This window comes from Thermobia domestica, chromosome 7 (genome assembly GCF_964235325.1).
Source record: "Thermobia domestica chromosome 7, izTheDome1.hap1.1, whole genome shotgun sequence".
Lineage (NCBI taxonomy): Eukaryota > Metazoa > Arthropoda > Insecta > Zygentoma > Lepismatidae > Thermobia > Thermobia domestica.
The window spans coordinates 165332740-165359927 of NC_137460.1; the positions used below are offsets into that span (position 1 = coordinate 165332740).

At 36.8% G+C, this 27188-nt stretch overlaps 1 protein-coding gene across 12 annotated transcripts in view; it reads left to right on the plus strand.

The window, feature by feature from the left end:
- Positions 1-27188, plus strand: part of exd (PBX homeobox extradenticle) — a 1150921-nt gene that overhangs the window by 377219 nt on the left and 746514 nt on the right. For all 12 annotated transcript variants that reach the window (XM_081765552.1, XM_081765556.1, XM_081765551.1 and 9 more), the window contains one exon: positions 23244-23285. In XM_081765552.1, coding sequence (XP_081621678.1) covers positions 23244-23285 — 42 coding nt within the window. The remainder of the gene's footprint in view (positions 1-23243; positions 23286-27188) is intronic.

Sequence of the window (27188 nt, forward strand, 5' to 3'; positions counted from 1 at the left end):
ACTAACTCCATGTCTAACACGGCTTCCCCATTGTAGGAGGATTTTGACGAATTTTCTGCAGGTTCTTTACAACTATTTACAACGTTTCAAACTATTCATAAGAAATGAAATTTCAATACATTAGAAACTATGTTCTTTTAAAATGTTCAAAATGGATGACAGCATTGATTTCCAGTAATAGTTGTAAACTTTCGTAATTTTATTCTCTATTTGAATAGTAGTTTAATTTCGAATCTTTTACGGTTAAAAATATTTTTGTGAAATGTAACGGAATACATTGAAATGCTCCTACCCCCACGGGTACGTGTTCCAATTATAAATCGATTTGAGATTCAGCGTACAAATGAGAAACTCCCAAAGCGAAGTACAATATTGTAACGTTGTTGACATACATATGAATAACTGGTGATTAGGTCGTTAAGCTGTACATAAAATCATATAAATTTTCATTCATATTACGCAGACAAGTACACACAGAACAGCATATGAATCTTTATCTGACTTTTGTTTCTCTAACTTTCTGATAGCCTTTAGAAATAATATCTTTACAATCGAAATATTCGTTAAACATTATTATTATTCTTATCCTTCAATATTTATTATACATCATATTCTTCATTACTTTAAATTCTTCATATTACATAACTATTTTACATTATATTCCGTCGAAGCTGTTTCAAAGTTAGTATTACACTTCTGACATAGTCATCATTACAAATCATAATTGATTCTCAATCCATACGCCTGTAACTTGTCCATCCTACCTGCAGTGTGGATCCTACGCAGTTTCGATCCTACGCAGTTTCGATCCTACGCAGTTTCGACGCTACGCAGTTTCGACGCTACGCAGTTTCGACCGTACGCAGTTTCGATCGTACGCAGTTTCGATCGTACGCAGTTTCGACGCTACGCAGTTTCGACCGTACGCAGTTTCGATCCTACGCAGTTTCGACGCTACGCAGTTTCGACCGTACGCAGTTTCGATCCTACGCAGTTTAGGTCGTGTGGAGTCCATGAATATAACCCTAATTTATAGCTGCACAGGTTAAACAAATTAAAGAGAGAGAAAAAAAATATTTTTTGAGCGCATGATTAAAACTTAAATTATTTCAGGGCAACTGCGTAGGATCGAAACTGCGTACGGTCGAAACTGCGTAGCGTCGAAACTGCGTACGATCGAAACTGCGTAGGATCGAAACAGGTTTTGAGCTGAATTTTTCGATCGTACGCAGTTTCGATGCTACGCAGTTTCGATCCTACGCCGCATTCCCGGCAAATTTACCAGTCTTCAGAAGATACTGTCTACAATGCAGTGAGGGTCGGTAGATCATACTGAGTCGGTGGGTCACGGTGGGTGGTGGGTCGCAGTGGGTCATGGTGGGTGGTGCGTCGCAGTGGATCACGGTGGGTCATGCTGTTGACCCACGACCCACTGACCCACGCAGAAAAGACCCACCGACCCACTGACCCACTCCATCTCTGTTTTGTATGCCCAACTTGTTCAAATATAATGCTCAAAATCTTCAAATCTCCACACACCACCCAAACATGTACCTCGTATTTAATATTATTAAGAATAAATTACACATTGTCATATCTTTCTTTCAGTGACACAGAATGAGCAATATGAACTCCATTATGTAACAGAAATTTTAAACTTGTTTTATTCGAGTCAATGAATAACCTCCAATAACTAGAAAAGCAAGGGAAATTTAACTGGGTCAACAAACCAGACATATCACAACAAATCACGACCGAACATTCTTTCGAGAAATACGGCACACATTCTTTTTCCCAATGTCTGTACCAGGAAAATGATGTGTCATAGGCCAGCAAGTTATTTTCATTAAGTCTGGAACCAAGGAGTTCAGCAGATTCTTTAGACCGATTTAGGGCTCTAACTAGATCATTGAGCTGGCGTTGAGTGAGTGGTATAGGGTCACGAGATCCGCTAGTGGGGTTGTAAACTTCATCTTCTATTTCACTATTTTCCACTGAATCGCTGTACAAACTAGGATCACTTACAGACTCAAGACTTGATGGAGGTGTCGGAACAGGCAAGTCTGGTCCGTGCAACACAGGTCTCATTGCAGAGGGAATATTGGGATACACTATCTTTGTCTTGTTTCGAGTATTGTGACCTACAATTTCACAGGAACAGAAGTTGCAATCGTCGCTGTGGTTTCTGGGCTCTCTCCACACCATTGGTATTGCGAATGGCATAGATGACTGCTTTCCAGTGCTCTAGTTCCCTAACGATTCCACACAAGATCTACACATATTGTATGGATCCCACGATTTATTTTGATCTCCAAGTTCCATATGGAAGTATGCGAAATATGCTCTTTTTACAAAATTGTAATTTTTCTCTCCTTGCGTGGAACAAATTCACCACATATGTAAGAATAAATCTGGTCTATTCTTACAACCACGAGATGCCATGGCAACACAGTATTCAACGAACTACAGAAAAAAAAAAACTATAAGAGATTATCATTTCATACCATTGAAGCACATCTAAGATTTGCGACAATTAAATATGAAATTTATTTGAAATGAGATAAGGTTTGATGTAGAAATATTTTAAATATTCATGCAGGCAACATTTTAGTTAATTTAATTAAATTCCTTACATTTAAAGCACATTCATCTTTATTGCCGCCTGGATAATTTCTTCACGTGCGTCAATCACTTGAATTACGCTTAAACATGCATACCGCAATCAACATATATAAATCGTGAATTGTAAGAAATTATTTCGTGATATGAGAAAACTAGTGCCAGTTTCGGTTTGAGCATGTTCAAATACATATGAACACCCAACATTATAAAAACAGAACCTATGCGGCTCTGTGTAATTGATAAAACATAATTGCAGCTACCACACATGAATACACAAGATGTATTGAATGTTACTTAGTATTTCATTGGTATCTTCCACATATTTAGTTTTCTAGGCCCATTAACCAAATAGGACCTACTTTGTTATCGCTTCAGTCCGAGTGGTGCGCTGCACGGCTAGGTGGTGCATGTTTAAGAGTCAATAATAAAGTCTGTAGTAACACTGGGAATCGAGCTCTTCAAACTTTGGGCTTTCAGTGACAAGTCCAAGCAACTAATGTATCTTTCTAGCTGCAAGATTTGATGGATCAAGAATGTTTAGTTGAGGGGAAATGATCCCGAATCCGAGCGAACGCGAACGATATTGAAGAGAGTCCGATGTAAAATTGCCATGTCTGCCCTTAGTGTTGTATAAAAACAGTTTTTTTTTCTGTGAAGTTTTTTTCAATTAAAAAAACAGTTCTTTTTCATGTTTTTTTTTTCAAATGTCTGTTTTTTTCTGGTAACTATTATTTATTGGTTTATGTTTCAGATTATTGAAATAATCAACAGAACTTGAGTCGAATCCCTCGTAAGTTACAAATCGTTTGTTTCTTTGTATACGAGCAAAATTGTGTGATTATTCCTTTCAGGCCAAGGTCATTTTTGGCGTTTTCCTACATTTTCAGTTAGTGACTTATTGCTCAAAAACCATTCATTCGATTGATATTTTTAAGGCCTTTTCTTCTGGGGAGGAATGCAAAATCGTATACGAAACACCTCTCGCATCAATATCGTCGCCGCGACGATCGCAGAATCACCTGGATTGTTTGCTTGTACTTCGCAATCCTTGGTTCGTCGGTATCAACTCCTTACCTGCAATACCATTTCTTCATTATCTCAGGAGTTGTTTGATCCCCCGTTATATTGCACGACTTAAAGCACTTCCTGGTCACCCTTCTTCTTTCGCTCTTGAAACGGGTGATCGCTATCGTCGCTATGCGGCACGAGCTCGTGTTAGCCGACCTTTTGGGATTCGTGCATTAGAATTTTTAGATGAATTAGCTTTGCTTTGCCGGATCTTTCTCCGTTTAGTTTTCTTCCCGTTCCACCTTGGCAGCTCCAACGGCCTTCTATATCATTTCAGTTGGCGTATTTGTGTCTACCACGACTAATCAGCAGGACTTTCGGTCTCTGTTACGACACTATGCTGACTTTTCACATTTTTAAACAGATGGCTCGAAACGAGAAGACTGTTGGCTGTGCGTTTGTCTTTCGACCTACCCGGTACGGTTACCGACTCTCTTCGTTTATATCCATCTTCAGTGCTGAGCTGCTGGCTATTTTTGAAGCCTTAGACTATGCTATGTCCCATAACATTGTCCACCAGCTTTAGTAATGTGTACATTCGGCACCCTCTAGTTAACGTATTTTGTTAAATTGTCATTCCCTAGGTGGTGCAGGCTCAGTTGTCCACTTTTGTTCCTAGCCATGTAGGAAGTCCTGCTAATGAGCAGGCGGATTCTGTGGCGAAAGATGCAGCTCTTCATGATGTTGCACTAGTGACGCCCCTCCCTTGCACTGATCTTTACCCAGTGTTCACATCTTGTATTTTACACCAATGGCAGTCGGAATGGGATCACGCACATGCCAACAAATAGCATGTCGTTAAACCACGCTTAGGCGTCTAAAGCTCTAATTTCCCTTTTTAATTTGCGGCCTCTGTTATACTTCCTACGTGCGAGAAATATTTCATCTACTTCCACGGTTGTTTGGTGTCCTTCTATTTGTATGTCTTTAAAAAGTAATTTTTAGACAGAGCACTTTCTTGATTTGGACTCTTGGAAGAAGGGGAGGGAGTGTTTTAGAACTTTACCTCTTTTAGTTTCGTGTTACAGAGCCATGTATTCCACTGGTGTAAAATAATGAATTGAGCCATTTTTGTTTCAATTTGGTACTATTTTTCAGCCCACTCTAGAGCTAGGACTGACCACACTGTTTCTAGTAGACCTGCACTTGCTCCTAGGTAACAACATACCGTACTGCTGCTATTTTTGCAAGAGCTCCAGATTTTGCATGCCATTTAATTTTAACTCGTGTGTGGATGTTTTTTGTTGTATTTTAATTAACTTACTACAAGTTGTATTATTGTTGATTTTGTCTTTTATGTTTTTATGGTTAAGACATATCTTTGGAAGGGTGAAAAAAACGCACCATTGACGCACCCATATAATATCTTTGCTTACTTACTCTTTACCTGCAATCTCTGTACCAGGGTTGAAAAGTGCTAACCAGTGTTGCCACACTTAGTACAATTGTACCAAATTCAGCTCTTTTTGTCATTCATCGGCCCGTTGGTACCACGCTGGCATTTTCAGCCCATTTTCTGAAAAAATTGGTACAATTCTACTCAATTCAGCACCATTTAACAAATACTTGTCACATTTTCAGAAGTGTCAGTAAGATTTTTCCTACATCTCACGTTACTCATACTGTGTGTTGGACTCTTAAAAATGCTGCTAAACGTTCATTCTGTGACGTTGCACCGCATAACGCTATGAACTTTGTGTGGAAAATTCGTAATTCGAACTAGAACGGGAAACAAATGACGCTAGATGGGTGCATCCACACCGCTTATGAAGGAGACGAGATAGCAGCAGCGTGGTGGAAAGTTTAGCTTGAAATCTATATATATAAAAGAGAACGTACAAAATCCTTTGTCCGCTCATCACGCTAATACGGCTGAACCAATTTCTTTCATTTTTGGGGGGTTATTAGGATTTGGACCCTAGATGGTTTTTATCATATCACTTTAATTTTTAATTACCAGTGTCTTGAGATAATTGACCATTCAGGTGTCCATTACGTACAAATCCTTTGTTAGTTCATCATAGGTATAAAAATAAACGTATTTATATGCAACCCGCATGACCGTGTGACTCGGCGGGTTAACATAAATGACAGGCGCTATAATGTTAAAATTTACTGCAATTTGAAAGCGAAAAAGTAAAAATTATCTAAGTAACAAAGTTTATTGCGTTCGGGGGTGACCGCAGCGAAGCGGGGTGAACGCTGCTAGTCTTAAAATAAAGCACATACACGTTGAATCAAGTGTTAAATACTCTGTAGAAGACCATACGCTCAAGTAAGTCTATAATTTATGTGTCGTTGCAAAGATTCTACACCAAAACGATCATAGCACGAAAAACTACATTGACGTAGTTGCCGGCTTACCGGGCTGTTATTTACTAGTGACGCCAGTAAAAGAAACGTTTCATCTACTTCCACGATTGTTGGGGGTCCTCCTATTTGGATGTTTTTAAAAAGTAATAATTAAAACGAGCACTTTGTTGATTTGGACTCTTGGAATAGGGGGGGAGGAGTGTTCTAAAATTTTTACCTCTTTTAGTTTCGTGTTATAAAGCTATGTATTACACTGGCATAAAATAATGAATTCAGCCCTTTTTGTTTCAGTTTGGTACTATTTTTCAGCCCACTTTAGAGGTAGGACTGTGGCAGCACTGATGGCAACAGTCGACCAGGAGCATAGTAGTTATCGTGTATCGTACATGTATATTATTATTATTATTATTATTATTATTATTATTATTAATAATAATAATAATAATAATAATAATAATAATAATAATAATAATAATAACTCGTAAAGCATTAAGATGTGAATATGAACGAAGTATGTATCACACTGACAAGCGACACAGCAACTGTAGTTGTGAAGTTAAACAGGAACTCAACTAGGGGCGTGAGTTACAAAAGAAGAAGAAAAATCGAAAATGCGAAGTATCTTATTTTTTTTTTATAGTTTAAATGGCCCACAGTTGAGTCATCGTTAGGGGAGAAGTGGGTAAAAATTCGTATTCGTGCTAAATGACTAGAATTTAAATATAAGAAAGTGAGAATGATGGTGCCTTACCAGTGGTACCGATTGCTGTATAAGTTTGTGTGATCCTGCTCAGGAGTGTGTTCAGTTTTTACTTATCGTCTAACAATACATCAATGAGCATTTTCATACCAATTCGAAGACTCAAAGAAAGTTCGGTAGGCCCTTTAGCTCTCCAGGATCGGCGCATGCGCTTCACAACTCATCTTTCGCTACCTCACTAGGGCTGTGCGATATCGAAATTTCGATATCGAAATTCGATATTTTTCTGATATCGATATCGAATAGATATATCGAAATCGATATCGACAATATCGATATCGGATATCGACAATATCGATATCGACAATATCGAATATCGATATCGACAATATCGAATATCGATATCGACAATATCGAATATCGAATATCGACAATATCGATATCGATAATATCGAATATCGATATCGATAATATCGAATATCGATATCGACAATATCGAATATCGATATCGACAATATCGAATATCGATATCGATAATATCGAATATGGATATCGACAACATCCAATATTGATATCGAGAACATCAAATATGGATATTCAACATATTGATTGATATTGAATATTCATGTTGATATATACAATCTGGTCTCAAAACGTTTCAATGTGGGATATCTCAGAATACTTGTTAGTCACAGAAAACAGATTTGTGTTCCTTCTAATCCACCAGTCTTTCCTCAGAAAAAAGTTAATAAAAATAGTCATTTAATTTCTTTCTCAGCTATCATATTGGTCATCATTGCGGAAGTAATGAGAGTGAAACAGGGTGACATAGAATATGCGTGTTTTATTCGTGTGTAGGTGTTTATTTCATATATGTGCGATTGTGAATGTGCACGCGTGGCGGTATGCGTTTCAGAGAGAGAGAAGTTCTTTCTATAGCATAACACGTGCGTGCGTTGTATTTTAAGCTCACGCACAAACAATACTTGATCCAGATATGGACGATAGGGTCCGTGGTGGCTCAGCGTTCACCTCTGGTGCATGAGGTCCCCGGTTCAAACCCTGATCTTGCCAAGTGAACTTTGTGGTGGACAAACACCGTTGCGTGGGTTTCCTCGGGGTTCTCCCGTTTCCTCCCACTTTCTTCATTTCATCATTTTCTTTCATTTCTCATTATCACTGTCTCCTTTAGCCTAACCAGCATAATCATTGGTCGTAAAACTCAAAAATTTCATTTCATTTCAGATATGGGCGAATGACGTACCCGATCAACAAAAGCAAAATCGGGGAATCCCCGTTTCTCTTTTGTGCTAATTATTTGATGCCTCATTGCAACAGGAAATCGATGCATATCTTTCAGTACCATCTACAGACAGTGGTGCTATTCAGCCGGTTCGCACCGGTTCGCCAGAACCGGTTGTTAATATATTTCGAGTTTGCTAAACCGTTTGTTATACCCAGGCATAACAGTAAATTTTATCCAGTTATACCCAAGAACGAGCAAGTTTCAGTTTGTTTAGCTTTGTTCTTAGAAATTCTTACAGCTACAGGGTTAGATATATGATCTCTCAGAATAAGGTATAAGCGATTTTTTCTTAATTTCAAATGGGCTGGTTAGATATCAAGAATGCAAACTGGGATCACATGAGTGCAATGGTGAGTGTTATTTACATTTGAAACGCATACATACCATTATCAATAGTTGTTGATCCATTGCTGGGTTAAGGTGTTTCCAACACTTCTTGACAAACATCTATTTTGGATAATTCGTTTCCAAGATATTCGCAGTGCTACCTAATTTCGTCACAACACCTTATACTAGGTTGCTGTGTAGGTCTCTACTTGTCACTTGTGGTATCCAGTGAAAAATTTGCCTTTGTCTATCTTGCATGATTTGCTTCCTAAGAGAGAGGGAGAGAGACAGGGGCGTAAATAAGGGCCCCGCAGACCCCGCATTGCGGGGGGTCCAGGCCATCACGAGGCCCCCAAATTGTGATGTAGGACATAGAAAAGGGGCCCCATTCCACGTTGTCTGCGGGATGGCCCCCAAGCCTTTAGTTACGCCACTGGAGAGAGATATATTTCTATGTATCCATCTACTATCTCTCTCTCATATATGTATATATATAACCAGTCACCAAAAATTAGAATAGCACCACTGCCTACAGATATGGAAGAAAACCTCCTTCACTGGAGGAAATCTCATGACAGTGAATTTCCAAAACTAGTTCTTCTGGCTCGTAAGTATTTGTGTAGGTACCAGCGTTCTATCGGAAAGAGTATTTAGTTCTGGATGCAATATCGTAACTGATACTCATACTTCACTTACAGTTAGTGCAGAACATGTGAAACAACTGATTTTCTTTCCATGAACAAAAGAGCTCGTTCCTAAATAGCAGTGTCATGAACTTCAATGCATCATGCATTTCTAGTTGAAAACTCAGTGCTAATAGGCATATTTCTAAACAAGACAGTTATTGTTCATTTTTCTCTGTTTGTGTTCTTCTAAGTTAATCCGTTAGCTTTACAAATTTAACACTTGGACTTATTATTTTGTAGTATTCTATTTTAATATCCAATTAAAAAAAAAAACAAAAAAAAAAAAACACGCGATCAATCGAGATCTCTTTCATGTTATTATTAAATTGATAATCTTTTTGTATTAAAGAGCTTTACGCAAAGACGTGAACATGAACTTAAGAGGTTTCTCGTTATTGGTTTTGTGCAAACTCATATCTAAAAGTGTTCATGTTTTTATTAAATTTAGGCTAAACCTTACGTCCTACTGTATATCATTATTCAGTTCTGCTTGTGAAATTAATTTAGAGAGGTTCTAAGTCATTCCTAATAACAGTGCACCTAATAATGCATATTCTAATGCTTAAGCAAATCCAAAGAAATAGGGAAGTGTTAATACTACCTAAACAGAATACCGGTCTGTGTAGTGAAATGACAGAATGGAGGGTTTTGTTTGTTTTAGTGGGCTGAATTACGTGGCTCAACTTACATCTAGTAACCACATACAAATAAACGAAAAATTACTACTTTGCACAAAAAACTAGTAAATCCTTGTTTCCCTGTCTGCTTAGATTTAAGCAAATTTTAGCACAGGCATTTGATTTTTCACTCGCAATGGCAATACAGCACAAACATTAATTGTAGTGAGGATATCAAGTTGACTCGATTAAGGAATGCAGCCATGTTAATGATGAGAGAAATATTTTGGAAGGCATAGCTCCCCGGGTCTGCACTGGTTTTGGCTTTATCTTCAAAAGGAACATCATTTCTGCCCCATACAATTTTTGCACAAAGTTTGGTTCGATTCGGTGAAGAAGTGTAGCCGATAATATAAGTTAAATACACAATATTTAGGTGGATTAAGTAGACGTAGAAACATCCCTACCCCACCGCCGCCGACACGGACTATCTTCAAAAGGAACCAAATTTTTAACCCATACTAATCCTCTGTAAATTTGGGTTCATTCTGTAAAGAAATGAAGTCAAAAGAGAAAACTGAATATTAACATGGAATGTTGGGAAGCATAGTCCCCAAGCCCTACATTAATTTGACTCATGAAATGGGGCGTTTTTCTGCTTCATACGAGTATCGTGCAGTTTGGTTTCATCCTTTAAGAAATGCAAATGCAGCTACTATCGCGAGCCAAAAAGCGTTATATATATATATATAAAGCAAAACCTGCCGCAATTTCTTCGAGGAAGTGTGAAACACCAATATCGAATATCGATATTGACGATATCGGATATCGATATCGGATATCGACAATATCGGATATCGACAATATCGGATATCGAATATCGACAATATCGGATATCGATATCGAATATCGACGATATCGATATATCGACGTCGATATTTTTGCGATATCGATGATCGATATAAGATGATATCGATATCGATATATCGACATATCGCACAGCCCTAACCTCACCCAAAACGTACGTGTGTAGCAGATGAATTAGCACAGCACTATAACTTCCTCTATACCTTAATAAACAACAATGAATTTAAAGAACTTTGCGACACGTAAGTCTAGGCTGTAGACATTTTAGAAGTGTGCATTTAGACCAATTGTATGTAACTTTTCCTTCCGGTGGCTGGGAGACGATTATTTTAACAATATCATTATTGCAAGTTCTTTTTAAAATATGAAAACTTTATATTATGCTTGAATTAAACAAAGAAATAAATTGTTCTTCTCGCAAGGTAGGGTTGCTATGAAACTTAGCGTAAAATTGTTTTTCTACCAACAGTAGCGTACGGAAAGAGGAGTTTGTGGTTTTAACTTCACTTTGAACAACATATGAGAAAATAAACATTTAACGTATTAAGATATTTACTTAAAAATGCTGAAACGTTATGAAGTTGGGAGCTTGAAACCCCCCCCCCCCCTTCCCTTGAAGAAATTCCACATACGCTATTGTCTTGAAATAGCAATTTAAATTAGTGTTGAAACCTAATTTGAACATCGGGGAACAAACAAATAATAATAAATTCGTAATTTTAAAGATTTCTTTACATCAGTGTTTACACGGCTTATTTCGAATACATATTACAGATTTACGTGCAGTTTCACATCCCAGAGTTACTTGTTGCTTACAACCGAGCTGCACCACGTTGCTTTTCTTTTGGTGATGATAATACATTTTGGATTTTCGTTGGGCGAATTAGACATTTTCATATAAGTTATACTACGTACGAAGTTAAAGATCTACTACGTACAAAAGTACTGAGACTTTTAAGACCAACGTGAAATTTTGAATGTGCTGAATTTTTTTTAAATCCAACTTAGTTTGAGATAAAGAACAAATTAATGTATAGGTTTAATTTATGTATCAAGTAACATAAGCTGTTTTACAATATTAAAAAAAGCAATAAAATTCGAGAATATAGCGGCATAGTCTGTATGACATTCCGATTTGGATCATTTTTTGGCACAAGGTTCGACCTGAGAATGTTCCTTTATATGTATTTATTTTGTTAAAATTAAGTGGAACACAAGTTGGAGGGAGCCCAAATTTATACCTTACAGTAGCATCGGGAACGCGAATGCGGTTTGACCAGTTTGGGGAACTTTTATTACATAAGTCCTTCGATCTGGGAAAATTTAAATTTATTCTGGAGAAGGTGGTGGGTGACGAAGAGGTGTGTGCGTGTGTGTGTGTGGAGGGGGGATTTAAATTAGTTTGACTTCTGTTCCATGTTTTCGCACCTAACGAAGGATTAGTTGAATCGTGGAAAATAGTTATATACTAGGTAAATAACGTTAATAAAATATATCAGTATTTTCATTATCGACTGACACTAGGATCGATATTACTCAGAGCTCAAAAGTATTGTTAACATTTTTTGTTTTATTTCAGTTTGTTAGGTTTTACTTTGACATGTTTGCTCTAAATATTGAACACGAGCCCAGTGCAAAATGGCCATCTATGATCTACCGTAGTTTCGAAATGGAAACTCCTTTCTAAGGTACTGATTAAAAAGGCAGTTCAGCGATGGCAACAATAAGCTTTGCTGAAGGGAAATTAAAAGGATATTAAAGCGAGAAAATAAGTCAGTGACTGGATATCCTTAGAGTTTTGTCTTTCAACTTACATGAAAGTTGAGAAAATGACATACGAGTACATGCGTTATGTATTGCGTTGATTAAAATGCAGTTATATAAATGGGAGGGATGATACATTGAATACCCATTGATGCAGGAGTAGGAATTCTCTAAAAATATCTTGCATTTTGGGTTTGCGGATACACGAAGCTGTACGAATCAATCACTTGTCAACTCTCGTTTCAATAGTGCTGTCGTGTATAACACACAGCCATCGTATATGTCGCTTTTATATTTACCCTCTCCTCTCACATTTTTAAAGAGAAAAATGTACATCCCGTGCCAGATCACAGACACGTTTTACAATGCATATTCATTCATTATTCATTCATTCATTTCCGTTCGACCGCTACTAGAGCTTCATTTATTACATTTGGCTTCGAAAGGAGTGTGAGCAAAGTCAGCCGCATTATCAACGTTTTATCAAGCCACAACGGATGTTACCCATCCTTTCCTGCAACCCTCAAGTTACACCATATACCACTATTATCATCAACAGCTATTCTCCTTTACCCTCCCTTTTCGATTGATTCTTCACGAAATATCCATTTCAAACCGAGAATATGCAAGATAAACTGTTTGAACCGTTTCAATTTGCAACGCGTTGTAGGAACTTGCATTGAAAAACGCGAATTTTTATACTATTTAAGAAAGAATGTTCTGACGTCAATTTGCCGGTCTTGCTTTCAGTAAACCTCGCAGACACCAGCCCAGCCCTACTATTGATAGAAGATGGTGACAAAATGAAATCTTTCAGTCCAATGTCTCACAGTTATGCTCTTTAGACTAAGGAAGACAAGTAAGTGACGGAAGAGTTGGGGAATGAGAATGTGCGAGGAAACAGGACTACCCCTAGAAAACCCACGGACACGATGTTATCCACCACAAACTCACTTTGCTGGGAATGGAACCAGGGACCCAACACACCGCCAGGAGAAGCGCTCTATCACTGAGCCACTATGCCCGCAAAAATAGTGACAGGCAAAAAGTTGTTGTAGATGGTTTTGCTGATACAGTACTCGTGTTTTCATTACTGATTGAACACTGTCAACTTCTGCTTTATTCTTTTCCATATAGTTCGTTCCTTTTTTTTTTTTCTGGCTATGAAAGTAGAAGCCTGCTTCTTTATACTGTATTTTCTTTTTTGTTACCGTTGCGCTTACAATTATTAGGTGATGTATGGTAATTGGATCCAGTTTTGATTCATCCTCACCGTACAGATGTATGTATATATTACGGTAAGCTTTACCTTGCTTAGTTTATCCTTGCGTTAATCACTTTTTTTTTTTTTCAGACGGTTAGTCCCGTGTGGTTTTCATATACCCAATACAGAAATGTAAATAATGTTATGATATAAAATGGAATCATAATATTGATTCACGATATATTTTAAATCGCTGCCGAATGCTGAGAGTTCCTTTTAATGATGATAATACCAGTGATCATATTATGGAGAACGTACAAAACCTTAAATTCAGATCAGATTTATTTTGAATATATTCAGGATTCATTTTTTGTTGCATCATTCATATCTATTATTAATACTAATCTTAAAAGAATAACAAAACCATAGTTGCAATAGAGGTGTGTGTATATATATAATAATATAATATAAAACATTTCATTAGTTTTGTGTTGTGATTGAACAGCCCAGAAGACAAAAACTACGTCTAATTCAGATGGCAGTTTAGCCACTCCTACATCGCACCAGATGCGCTACACTGTCACTGAGTCAGAAGAGTATTGAAAGGGAAGTTGCTAACTAGAAATTTCAAATGTGCACTTTTCTATTTTGCTTCTCAGAACTGGGCATATTGGTCCAAGGCTGAAGGAAAAATATGTCCTGATCTTGATATTTTAGCCTCATACTGTAAGGATGGTCGTATAGTGAGGGAACACACGGGTAGAAGCAAGTGTTGACAATCTGTTTTGCCGAAAGGCGTTTAGTTCTTTGCCCCTCAGTATGCTAGCCATTGAATCTCCCAACACTATTCACAGGAGATTACTAACAGACGACAGGGATTTCAGGTTTCAGTCTGCGCTTGCGCCGATTGAAATCCTTCTGAATTTTTGCCGCACGAGAAATAAGGATAAGCTTAGTGTTGTTAAAATTATTTGAACATTCTTGATTTAGAATATTTTTTTGCTGCTGTTGGAATAGATCTGAATAACAAACATTCAAAGAATCCATTAGTCGAACATTCAAATAATTAATTATTAGAATTTTAACAGCAATAGTAGGGTCCCGATAGGCTTCCGATATTGCACCAAGTGTCGCGCAACGTTATAAGTGCCTCTAGAGTACGCGCTCTCGGTGTGCGTCTAACATATCCGTTAGAATAATACTAGAGCAATTTTAGCCAAGGAAGTCACTCTCTTTCTTGGTACTTGCTGGACACGTAAGGCAGGAATTTATTTTGAGGGGTCCAACTTCAATATCAGGATTAATTCTATTAAAATTAGTAGAGTTGCCCCTAAAATTAGACTAAATTTACAGAAAAGCAGGTAGAAGGTTGGGGTAAATCTATATGAAATTATCACAAAATAAGTAGAACTCGTGATATTACCTTGTAGGATGGGGCCTGTAATTGAGATGTCATGGGGTCATTCTGTAAAATGTTTCGAGACATACGCCTATCTTCATGTTAGTTGGTTGTTCCATAAGATAAAAACAACCTTCGTTTTACGATATGCAATGTTTATGTAGCAACATGATAGAGATCTTGTCACTTGTATAGATAGGAACGTCTTGGACTACCAGTGTCATGAATTGATGATTGTCAATCGTACAATGATTGTGACCACAGATCATGTGACCTAACATCATGTTATTTTTTGCTATGGTATTTCGGTATTTTGTAAAGGATAAGGTTTCTGCTGATAGCAGGATGTCTTATCAGTTGCAGCTGACTCTATGGCCAATGGAACCCGAAGATTCGATGCTGCATTCGCAAAAGCTTTGCATTTCCTTTCGTTTAGCCAACTGGATCCAGTTTTTACTTTGTATTCTTAGTACTGCTAGATCCATCTTAGCATTCCTCCCATCTGCGGATTTTTTTTTTTCGAGTTAAAATCTTCAAAGCGTTCCTACTTTCTTCCATTCTGGCTACATTACATGCTTACTTGAACCTCTTAGACTTTCCCTAACAGTGGTCCCGGGTTCGATTCCCGGTGGTGGCACTCGGTCGAAAAACTGTAAAACTCTTTTTCAGTCCAACCACCCTGAATGGGGTTTTCCTTATTCACACCAGGCAAATGCCGGGGTAGTACCAAACTTATAGGTCCCAGGCCGCTTCCTTCCTTCCCCCATCCTTTCTTCCTTCCCTTTTCCCGGATTGTGTGCTCTCCGAGGGATGTCATCTCTCAAAACGTGAAGGGCTAAATGGCTTTAGATGCCGAAAGCCCAGAAATCTAAATCCTAAATCCTAATCCTTTCCCTAACAGCGTTAGGTAAACGTATAGTACAACACACAGAATTATCATTTTATATGGTTTAAGCTTCAGATTCTTCGACAGAATTCGTGAAAACAAGATATCTTGGATTGAATATTAACATGAAATCTTTGCCTTCAGTAGACATTTTATTTCTTCAAGTTTTTTACATTGTCGAAAGTATTTCTTGATATTTTAAAGTGTGTTCATAATTTGCAGTGTTATAGTCAGGGGAATATTACGGTCTTGGGGTTGACAGTCTGCCTATAGGAAGGCTGTTTAAATGACATTGATGTATGTACAGGGCATTCCGCGATGACGGTGATGCGTGTGTGGGAACATGAGAACAGATACACCAAACCGTATGCAAATCTGTTGAGTCAGCTTTGCCATATGACACCATGGAATGATAAACATCTTGTCCATATAGCCGCAAACTAGAGTGCAGTAACGGAAGTGAATTTGTCTTTGTCAAATATTTAACAGTGTAACTCATGCTTTTGCGCTATTTTCATTGGCCCAAAATAACCCCACCCCATCCCGAACAGCAGTGGTGAGGGCGCGTGAACTCCATGGCGTGTCGAGTGGCGGACAGTCATACTTTCTTGCGGGTCACGATCGAAATTGTCTTCTGTTCTTTCGGCTTCATAAGGGTTAAGATATCATAGTAAGTGTGTACTATAATAGGCGTCAGCCGCGTAACATTTCAAATATAGAAGGGGGCAAGTCTTTTGGTTGCGCCCCTGTCTCAACAGCGCCCCCCCCCTCACAGCGCGTAATTTCTACTAATCTTTGCAGTATTACTGTAATGTATTTCTTTTCATGTGTGTGTGTGTGTGGGGGGGGGGATAGTTGTAATTTAGGGAAAACTGACTTGAAGTAAAAACAGCTTCTTCACACTCCCAATGTATTCATTCAGCACAAGAGTCGCGCACACTGGTAGACTTCATTTGATTTACGTCAGGATACATATGAAGTAAGCTTACTATTAATTAATCACTAAATAGTACGACATCATTGTTCTGTATACGTTCGGCACCAGTCACATTCTCACTCTCCAGGACTTATGGGCTGAAGACCTATCACAGCCACATTTTTTTTATGCAGTTAACAGATTCTTACAATATACCTACACACACACACACTTTTCTTATTTTAGTTTCACACCACATTAATCTTCAAATGTTTCAGTACATAGACGGTATTCCACTTTGTATTCATATACCTGAATAGAGGTGCAAAATTGCCGGATTTTTAAGACGTGATTTATTATTATTATTTTTTTATATATAAAGCCGGCTTTTGGAAAGAAAACGGAAATGTTGTCTTTTGACACAACTAGCATCTCGTAAGTGCAACGTTGGTTGCCTAACCATGATATCAAGTTCTTGAAATTTGTATTGTTCGGGTTGCTTAAAGTCAAACTGGCAGACACAAAAAGTATCATCGTCGTTTCGGGAACACTATTGTTTCAGACACTCTTCAAAACCTAATATTAGAGCCGAAAAGGTTTCATAAGTTTGTTCGTATTTCAGAAGAAAATGTTTCATTAATAATAGCAGCATAATATGATTTAGTTCAAGGAACTGAAGCATGAAATCTTAGTGCGGTAGCCCGTACCTTTTATTTTTTTTTTTTAGAGTACAGTTTTTTTTAAGTGTTTGGAATAGAAAGCTGGAACACTGTTATTTCTGCATTAAATATGAAATATTAAAAGAAAAAATCCCAAGCAAAAAAATCATGGAAAAGATATTATAAAAAGAAAAAAGCAGTCTTTTTTTCAGAGACCTTAAATCACTTTTCACAACAGTTATTGTTCCCACCACAAACTTTTCACTAAAACATTTTTTGTCGTTAAACATTATTCTAAGAACTCTACAAACAACTCGTTCGAACTGGAAAATCCTATATATTAACCCTTTTGAGAATTCCGCTTTTTTAAAGGTAAATTTTACTTTCTCTCAATCAGCTATTGCGTCGAGACTATTTATTGTAGGATCATGGTTCATACCTCGTTTTGTTTGGATTGTTTCATTCCGAACAAAACGAGGTATGAACCATGATCCTGGGGAAGAATTCTCGAAAATGGAAAAAAATCTAAGAAAATCTCCTTTTCAACTTCGGGCGGGATATTCCCGCTTCTGGTACATAATAGGGAAATTTGAGTGGTACAGTTAGAAACATTTCTTTTTATTACGAATACAACGAGGTACGGACCATGATCCTGGGATTAATAGCGATGTCAGGATTAAAAAAAAAAAAAAAAAAAATACCCCCTTTTCTTCTTTCCTTCGTCCGTATTTGTGACTTTACTGCCCCCAGGCATCGCACGCGTGACTGCAAAGTGCCCCTGAAACATATTATTTGATGCTTCCCTGCCTGAATGAATGAAACAAAGAAAAAAAACGGTGTGAAAAGCTTTACTAGAGATTTATAAAGCAAATTCCGAAGGTTGACGCCATGATTCAGATCTGTACGTAAAGTCCCCAAAGGGTTAATATATTGGGCCTTCTTTTTCTTATGTGATCTATTGTCTTTGATTATTGAACTTCTCTTATTTATTTTTCTTCAGAATGTAGTAATTAAGTCTCTTTTTCTTATAATGGCAAACAAAAGTGGAAAGTACTTTCTTCATTAAAGTTGAAATAATAATAATAATAATAATAAGTTCAAAATTTCCCAGCCAAGAGCGGTGGATAAAACTTTTTTTAAAAGCCGTTTTTTGAGCCCTTGTGTACGTAACGTGCAACTTCTAGTATATTTAACAAGAACGGAATAATATAATTTCAGTTTGATTAAATGTTCAATGTAAAAATAACGAGCCACAGTGATCCTATGGCTCATTTCGATACAAAAACTGCACAGTTCAAAGAGCAGTATTCAGTTTTCCGAAGACAGTTATACGGTAGAAGCTATTTGTGAAATCTCTACACAGTTCCTTCACGTCCAGTGAGTCAAGCCGTCTGGGAATCAGCGTTGCCAGACTCACAGCTCGGAATTATTTCAAAACCTGATCGAAATTATGCTAGATTCGGTCAAATTATGTTAGACCCTCATAATTACTGATTCAAAAGTTTTTAAAGAAAAGAAAACCGAAATTGAGATACAATAATGTAACTTAAAATACGCAGAGCGCAAGAGTCCGAGGATAGAAGTGTCAATACTTCACGCACCAAATCTTTAATTCAAATAAACTAGTGTAGTCGTTGCCAGCTCACAGCTTAGAATTATTCTGAATTACCCTGGGTGGAGCTAGAAAAAAAAAATGTATCTGTGGAATGGACTGGGTCAAACACACAGCGAAAAGCCTTTGAGTCACCTGCATTTATGTGCTATGTGTTTCATCTTAACACCAAGAAGCTACCGTCTCCAGTTAAACTCATTTGCAAAAACACTAAATTGTTTTTATTCTCTAAAGGCATCGGTAAAGCAATGACCTCCTACAGTTTCAAACTTGCTTCGAACAATAAGACTGCCTGTATGGTTTACAGACTGTATGAATCAGTGGGAGAGGATACATTTCTACCTTCTTTTTCTTCCCACGGCCAACTTCTTTCTTATCTCCAGGTTTTGCGGCTTTTTGATAAACTCGCTGAAATTATGCTAGATTTGGGCAGGATGCTAAAAGCAAGATGCTAGATGCTAAAGACATGTAATTTATGCTAGATCTGGCAACGCTGCTGGGAATGTATTAAGAACTACAAAATTGTTCAGTCTTTCCTGGGTCATTGTTGATCTCAGTTAAGTTTTGGGACGCCGCAACATTGGAAGACTTCTCTCGGTAGTTGCAGATGTCGCCAGGATGACAAGCAGGAGACGAAGGACTTTCAACACTTTCAGAAACAACTATATTATTTCTTTACAGAGTTTCTTTAAGTTCTCAACCGGGTCTCTCCTAGTTTTTGAAGTTGGAATAGTGGTGAGCAACTGCTGCATCCGTATTAGTAGTCGGTCCGGATTTATATGGTATTCTTTTAGAACAGGGCTGTCCAAATGGCGGCCCGCGGGCCGCATGCGACCTGCGAAACCATTTTCTTCGGCCCACAAAGCTTTCATGATTTACGATTGTTATAACTAATAATATTTTAATTTATTAATTCATTCATTGTTTTAATGTTCTTTCGGAATAAGGCATCCATTTAATGCTTCTATACAACAAAAAGGCGCGGACATCCACGGCAACACTGGAGTCTATAATGTAATCGTTGCTGAAAGGGACGATTACTTCAATGAATGAATAAATATTTGATCTAGCTTCTTAAATCAGACCCTTTCTTTCTCGAACTTTACCTAGAAGCCATAGCGCGCAAGAAATACACCACTTATTGTGATAAACACAACTTAGCATACTTCCCAAGCTGCAATCGTCTGACAGATTTTGAAAAGAAAGCATTTAATTTTTCTGAGTTGTGTAGAGACATCGAGAGTATCACGAATGGATTTAATGCGAGATTCTCAGATTTTGACAAACTAAAAAACGACATTGCATTATTTACTAATCCATTGACAATAGACATCGAACAACCACCTCCAAACTTAGTTCGAACTTTGTGACCTTCAAGCTGACCCATTCTTTCAGACAAGAACAAAGAAAGGGGTAGATTTTTCAGACTACTTTCTAGCAAACGTTTCCCTAACTTTTGTGAGTTGTGTCGGAAAATAGTGTGAATATTTGGTAGTACTTATATTTGTGAAAGTGCATTTTCCACCATGAAAATTGTAAAGAATTGCTCCAGAAGCTGCCTTGGAGATTCTTCTCTTTTACATCTTCTGCGGGTTACATCTTTTACAACGAGAGGAATGGATGTATATTATATACCTCAGCCCTTGTAAACACTGCTACTCACCCTCATTACTCACATTGAATAGGTATGTAATATTTCAAATATATATATTTTATATTTATCGTTTGTAGTATAATAATAATAATAATATCTGCGGCCCTCCATCTTAATAGTAAAGACGGTTATGGCCCTCAGGTTCGTTATAATTGGACACCACTGTTTTAGAATGTCACTAAGGTCTTGAGAAAAGTTACCTTCCAGAATTGCATCCTCTGTTGCACGATATTTCTTCAGTCCAGGCTGATGGAATAGACTCAATTTTGCAAATGATATTGTCCAAACATTCATAATATTCATAATAGGTTGCGTGTAATTTCTCTTCTGCGGTATTGAATTGGTAATTTTTCGCGGATGTCTGCGAGTGTTCTAGACTTTTTCAAGGTCTGTTTCGTGCGTGGTAGCTGAGATGATTCTTGTTTGTTCTATCGAAGGCGCTCCTATACAACCAGGGGCGACAAAAGGAATAATTGATATATATATGCAGCGCCCCTTGGTGCAATATTATTTCTTTTTTTATTCTATGGAAGGTGCCCCTAGGCAGTCAGGGGCGACGAAAGGAATAATTAATATAGTATATTTACAATGCTCCGTCATTGTAACATTATTTCCTTTTTTTTTATTCTATTGAAGCAGGCGCCCGTACATAATGAGGGGCGACAAGAGATAAAGAAAATGTTTATATCGCTACTTGACTGTCATATAGGTAATTTTTTATTTCTTTATTTTATTGTATCAAAGGTGCCCTAAACAATCAACAACAAACGGAACAGAAAAGGTGTCCATTAGTTACAATAACACAAAGCACACTATATTTTGTCGAAGATTTGGCAATGCATACAAAACACTGCTTTTGTAAATAAACTGTTTATTCTTCAATCGGCTGAAAAAGAAGGTAAAGTAATCATTCGACGCCTTGGGCGTCTCCAATAATTTCTACCAGAACTTAGAGGGGCAATGTCCCCTTGCCCTCCGTTTTGTTACACTACTGCTAGGCGTAAAAGAAAGTTATAAGTAGCAGTAAAAGAAAAACTATAAATACCTTAGTCGTTGGCATCAAATAGATAGTAGCATCGAAGGTAATAGGTGTTGCCGCTTAGCAGAATATCGTGGATTATGCAACAACTTACCACGCTACATTTTGCATATTCAAATATGGTGCATGATCTGATGTGGAATAACATATGGATAACATATGTATGATCTGATGTGGAATATTATAGTGAAAATTAAATTGACGTTTTGAGCATAATTTATACGAACATATGAGGAAATAATTTACCGAAGTTTTTCAATGTCTGAATTTTCAGTTAATTATCTTTTTCCCTTTTACCAGCTTGAGTCTCTTGGACTTTAATTAGTTGATTATTGTTCCAGTTCATAACATTTATCAACCTAAGTAGTTGTAGTATTAACTTCAAAATTCACAACTTCCAAATTGTCATAAATAAAGGTAAAATTAAAACATACTTTTTTAAAAACTAGGACATACATTGCAGGAGCGCGGCAATTTTAAAGTGATGGATTTGCAAATTTCTTTGGATGTTGAATGTCATTATGCTGTACTAGAAGTTTGTTATTAATTTTTTTTAAAAATATACTGTATTTCACTAGTCTGAATTGTTTATGAATTAATAATCATTTTTAAATTTCTGGAGTTGATTTCATTGGACATTGTTTTATTTATTTATTTTACTTGTATTAACACCTGTATAACCAGATGTCAATCTTATAGCAGATAATTCTGTGTAATTAGATTCCAGCATGCATTATCAAGCGTGATAACAGTAAACGTGAAGTGTCGTGATGTACGAAACGCAATCTCGTGTGCTACGCGTTAAGGACAATTCGTTAGTAACTGTTACAGCAGGAACAAATCTAGAGGCTATGCTCATACTCTTCTTTTAAGTAACTCCAGACGTCATATCATCAGGATAATACCCAGCTGCATATATCTCGAAATGTAATCTTCAGAAAAGAGAAGCGTGGCCGCTCACTTGTTTGTATAAACCCCTCTATTGTAACTCACATTTGGAATTAAACGAAATATTGATTATGAGGCTAATTTAGATATTTGTTTACAACTAGATCATGTGGTGGATGTTCTTCATACGATTGGCAGAATATACCCTTCTAAAGCAAATGAATTGCCAAGATGAGTTGAATAAAACTGTACATTTCAGAATATATGCCGATGGACACTGTGCTACAGAAATAGGACGTTCCAAGTTATCTAAGGGAGGGGTCTGATACATCACTCATCGAACATACCTAGAATATAATTCACTGACACGTTGTTCGACATCGTTCTCCAACAGACTGTTTGAATATCTTGACTCTTAATGATCCTATAGAACACATCCAATGCCTTTTGACTCGACGTCACGACTGCAGCACCTGGGGGCTTCACGACACCTATTTTGCGAGGTTAAAGGTATTGTACAGCTCTGAAGTTGTAATCGTTTATGTACAGGCGAAGCTATTTTATAAACTTCGTTCCACTCTCACATGACTTTCTTCCTTTTTATATTATGTAGTGCATTATGACAAGTATGTTTGATTTTATTATAAAATCTGATCACATGTATAACCTTCCTTTTTTGATTTCCGCATTTCTTATATTTTGCATTTTCATTCTAGGTAAATCTTTGACCTATTTTTTGACGTTAAATCATAATGTTGGTAAGTACCTTCAGTAAGACTTTCTAATATCAGTTTTGTAGTTAGATGAAAGTACAATATTTAGTTACGCAGGTAATAAACTACAAAAGAGATTAAATTCCAACAATATCTATTCCTATTAAATGCAGAATAATAGCACCAAAACAAAAAGAAAAAAGCACCGATGGGCTCCTAGTATTTTGCTTTTTAATAAAAGGAAATTAATACTTAATTGATAAAACAATTTTAGAAACAGGACAACGATTAGAGCATTGGAAAAATGCCAGTACCAAACTATAACAGAAAACGCGAACTGTAGTACTAGGCATAGTTAGGGATGCGCACGAGACAAGATTTGAGACTCTCGTCTCGAAAATGTGCTGTAAAAGTGATGTCTCGACTCGAATTTTGCCAGGAAAATTGTCTCGACTTGTCTGGTGCGCATCGCTAGGCATAGTAAACACATAATAATGGTGTGTGCGTAAGTTACTTCAAATTTTAATATTTTCATTTTAAGAATACAACTACCAAGAAAACAACAGGGGCCCTGGGACAAGGCGTTTTACTTTAAATCCTTGTACTTTGAAAATAGTGCTACACGTGCTTTCCTATTTTCACATTTGTTCCACCATTTCCAATTTAGAGGGGTCGGTATGGACTTTTCAATTAAGTTTTTGTTTACATTTTGACCTGCCACCAGGGTTGGATAATTACGCGTAAAAAAAAGGTTTTCTACGTGACGTGTAAAATACGCGTAAAAACGCGTAATTTACGTAAAATACGTAAAGTACGTAAAAAATTATAAACAGGTCTACAAATTAAAAGAAAACGTTCTACGCGCTGAGCTTTAAAAAATTCTTCCTAAAATTGTATGGAATCTAGCTGGATTTTGCAAAACTTAATCCGTAAGCATAAACTGGGAATTTTGTATTGGCTTTATAAAGTAGCATGGTATAATACGGTTTGCATGCGTGACTGTTTAAAACCCATTTCATCATGTTTCATGTTTTAAACCCTCTGTAATCGGGAAAAGTTTTATGCCAGAGAAGCCATGGAAGAAACTATTGTGCAATATAACAACAATGGTAAGTCTTCGTGGTCTCCCATTTGTGACGACTTTCTGCAATGTCTGAGAAAAGCACCTCGAACAAGTAGAGGAGTTTCTGTTAAAAAACCTCGGCCTTTCAGGAATAACTAGCTACCAGCAATATCGGGGAAAATGTGGAAATTTTGAAGAACTTATGAAGAAGGGAATTACAACACCACGCACATTCTGGTATTTCGCTACTCGGCAGCATAAGGAGTTGTCGGAATTTGCTATGAAGTTACTGAACATCCTAGCATCTTCAGCGCAAATTGAAATACTTTTTTCTCAAATTGGTCCTTTGTCCATAACGTCACAAGAAACCGACTCAGCTTCGAACGTTCGAAGAAACTACTTCAAATATACTACACCCTCAAATTACAAGACCACTCAAGTTATGAATATTAGTGTGATTAAGAGTATTGTGTTCGAATTGTACTAAACTATAATGGAAATGGAATGTAACTTTTTTTTTTTTTTTTTTTTAAGAATTAAAATAATGGCTAAGTTTTAAATGAAATGATATACGCAGTTTTATTGGAACCAAGTGAAATATATTCAGTATTCGAACTAGGAAGAAAGACAAATTGTTTCTTTCCACACACACACACAAAAAAAAAAAAACCGAAGAAACAAGTAGTTCAATATTCTGTTGAGTATTTTCTTCAGTTTTGTCTATTATGAGCATGAAAAATGTCTACATTAAATGTTCAAATGATAGTCAAGTGCTAAGGGAAGTAATATATTTAGTGTTGTTGGATTTGGAAGAAAAGAGCAAAATAAATGAGTTCATTCCGAAAAATTTAGTATACTGTTCTGTTGGGTGTTTTTATATTTTTTCAGTTGTGTGTGTTTAAAATGAGAATCTAATAACTTTTACTCTTATTCAATATGTCCCAGTGCTAAGTGAAGTGGTATATATAGTATCGTTGAGACGTGGAAGAAAAACAAATCAGTTTATTCTAAAATTTCATTATTTCAATATTCTGATCAGTATTTTTCGTATCAGTTATGTCTGTGTGTTAGTGTGTAATATGAAGGTGAAATGAGCCTAACAGTCAATCTCTTTTTCTTTTCTAATAGAAGTTTCAAAGTATACTGAAATGTTTCGAGTTTTATATTAAATGCTGCAAAGGTATAACAATAAATTGGTATAATCAAAAGGTTACTTGATACTTTCAAACATATCCGAACCAACATATATTTTTAATGTGTGTGCTTATATATTGGGTGGTTGTGCTTAGGTGTGCGCTAATAGGTGGAAAATAGTAGTGGGCCGGCGAGGGGCTATCCAAAATTATCTTTTATTACTATGATTTGACATGAAATCATTACTTTTAAATATAATGTTTAGAAGATAATAATGTTTTAATGCTTAAATAAGAAAACTAATCTTACAATATAACCGACTATTCAAAATGATCTTAGTTTTAATGAAAGAAATATAGTTTTCTACGTCTGCGTAAAAAACTGGCTTTCTACATGACGTATATTACTAGTAAATTACGCGTAATTTACGTAAAATACGTAACAAGTAAATTACCTTGCCAACCCTGCCTGCCACCATTTTGCATAACGTTGCCGTAGAGAGTCGAGACTTGCTCCATCTTCTTTCACTTCACAACAGCTTTCAAAGAATGTACTAGTTAACCCACCTTGCCATTTGAAAGTTGGATCCCGTCTGGAACTCTGCGGGAGGGACCCTGGGTCAAACTTTTTTACCCCAAAAAGTGTGCCCTTAAAAATAATGGAGTATGTGTTGTCTTCCATCTACCCAACCGTTTCCGAACAAATGGCCCGGTTCAAACTATTCTGCCAACTAATAGCTACTACATTACAAAATATGGCCTAAATCAAGGTATTCAGACCGGTGGCACTTACAACTTTGGGATTTGTCTAGTTATAATATATCAAATGCAAACACAATTGTCTCGTTCGGATATCAGTGGAGCCAGTTCAAGACCTTCCCTTGCGAGATTGCATTATTGTTTTTCCCATATCCATGGATCTCCTTGCTTGATCGTGTTAATATTGTATATTTGTTTTGAATCTTTATCTTACATGCTTCACAAATAGTTAATGTAAATATACTCAAAGTAGTATTTACGTTTTTTTACACAGTTCAACACCATTACCTTGCCTTTCTGCTGCAGCTACAGGTCGATCAACCACCGCTCCGCCATCTTAGTGCGTCCGAATGTATATACGTATGTAGCATCTACATTTACTTTGACGAGAACTGTGCGACTAGAAAGACTAAGAACACAAGAATATACAACCGCTAAAACAACATTAATACCTTTTTAAAAATACGGTAATGATTTTTATTCTTATAACATGTAGCTTAACATTCATTACTGTATAAGAAAAAGAAGAACCCACATAACATTGTATGTGCAGGTGCCTCTAGCCTGACTTTTGATACTAAAGTTCTTCTTACCTATTGCGAGTGGGGAACTTGAAAAGCTGTTCAAAAATTCCATTACGATTTGGAGATGTTGCAGTTGAAAGTTTGTCCATTAAACAGGGAGGGAGGGACGAGAGAAGCCGTAACTATTCAAGCACTTGGGTTGTCGACGAGTAAGAGGTGTGTGGATTAAAAAAAAAAAAAAAAAAAACTGAAAAGAAGGAAGGAAAGGAAAAAAACTCAGGAATTAGAAGAGATGCTTTCTCTGGCAGAGATACGTAGATACATTTGGGAGTTAATTCCTATATTCTTCTTTTGTTAGTCAAGATTACATGGAATGTACGAACTTGATTACGAAGATTTAGATTGTGAATTAGGTTATGATATTATGTACGAATATAATTGAATAAATGAAGAAAGTAGTATGAGCACA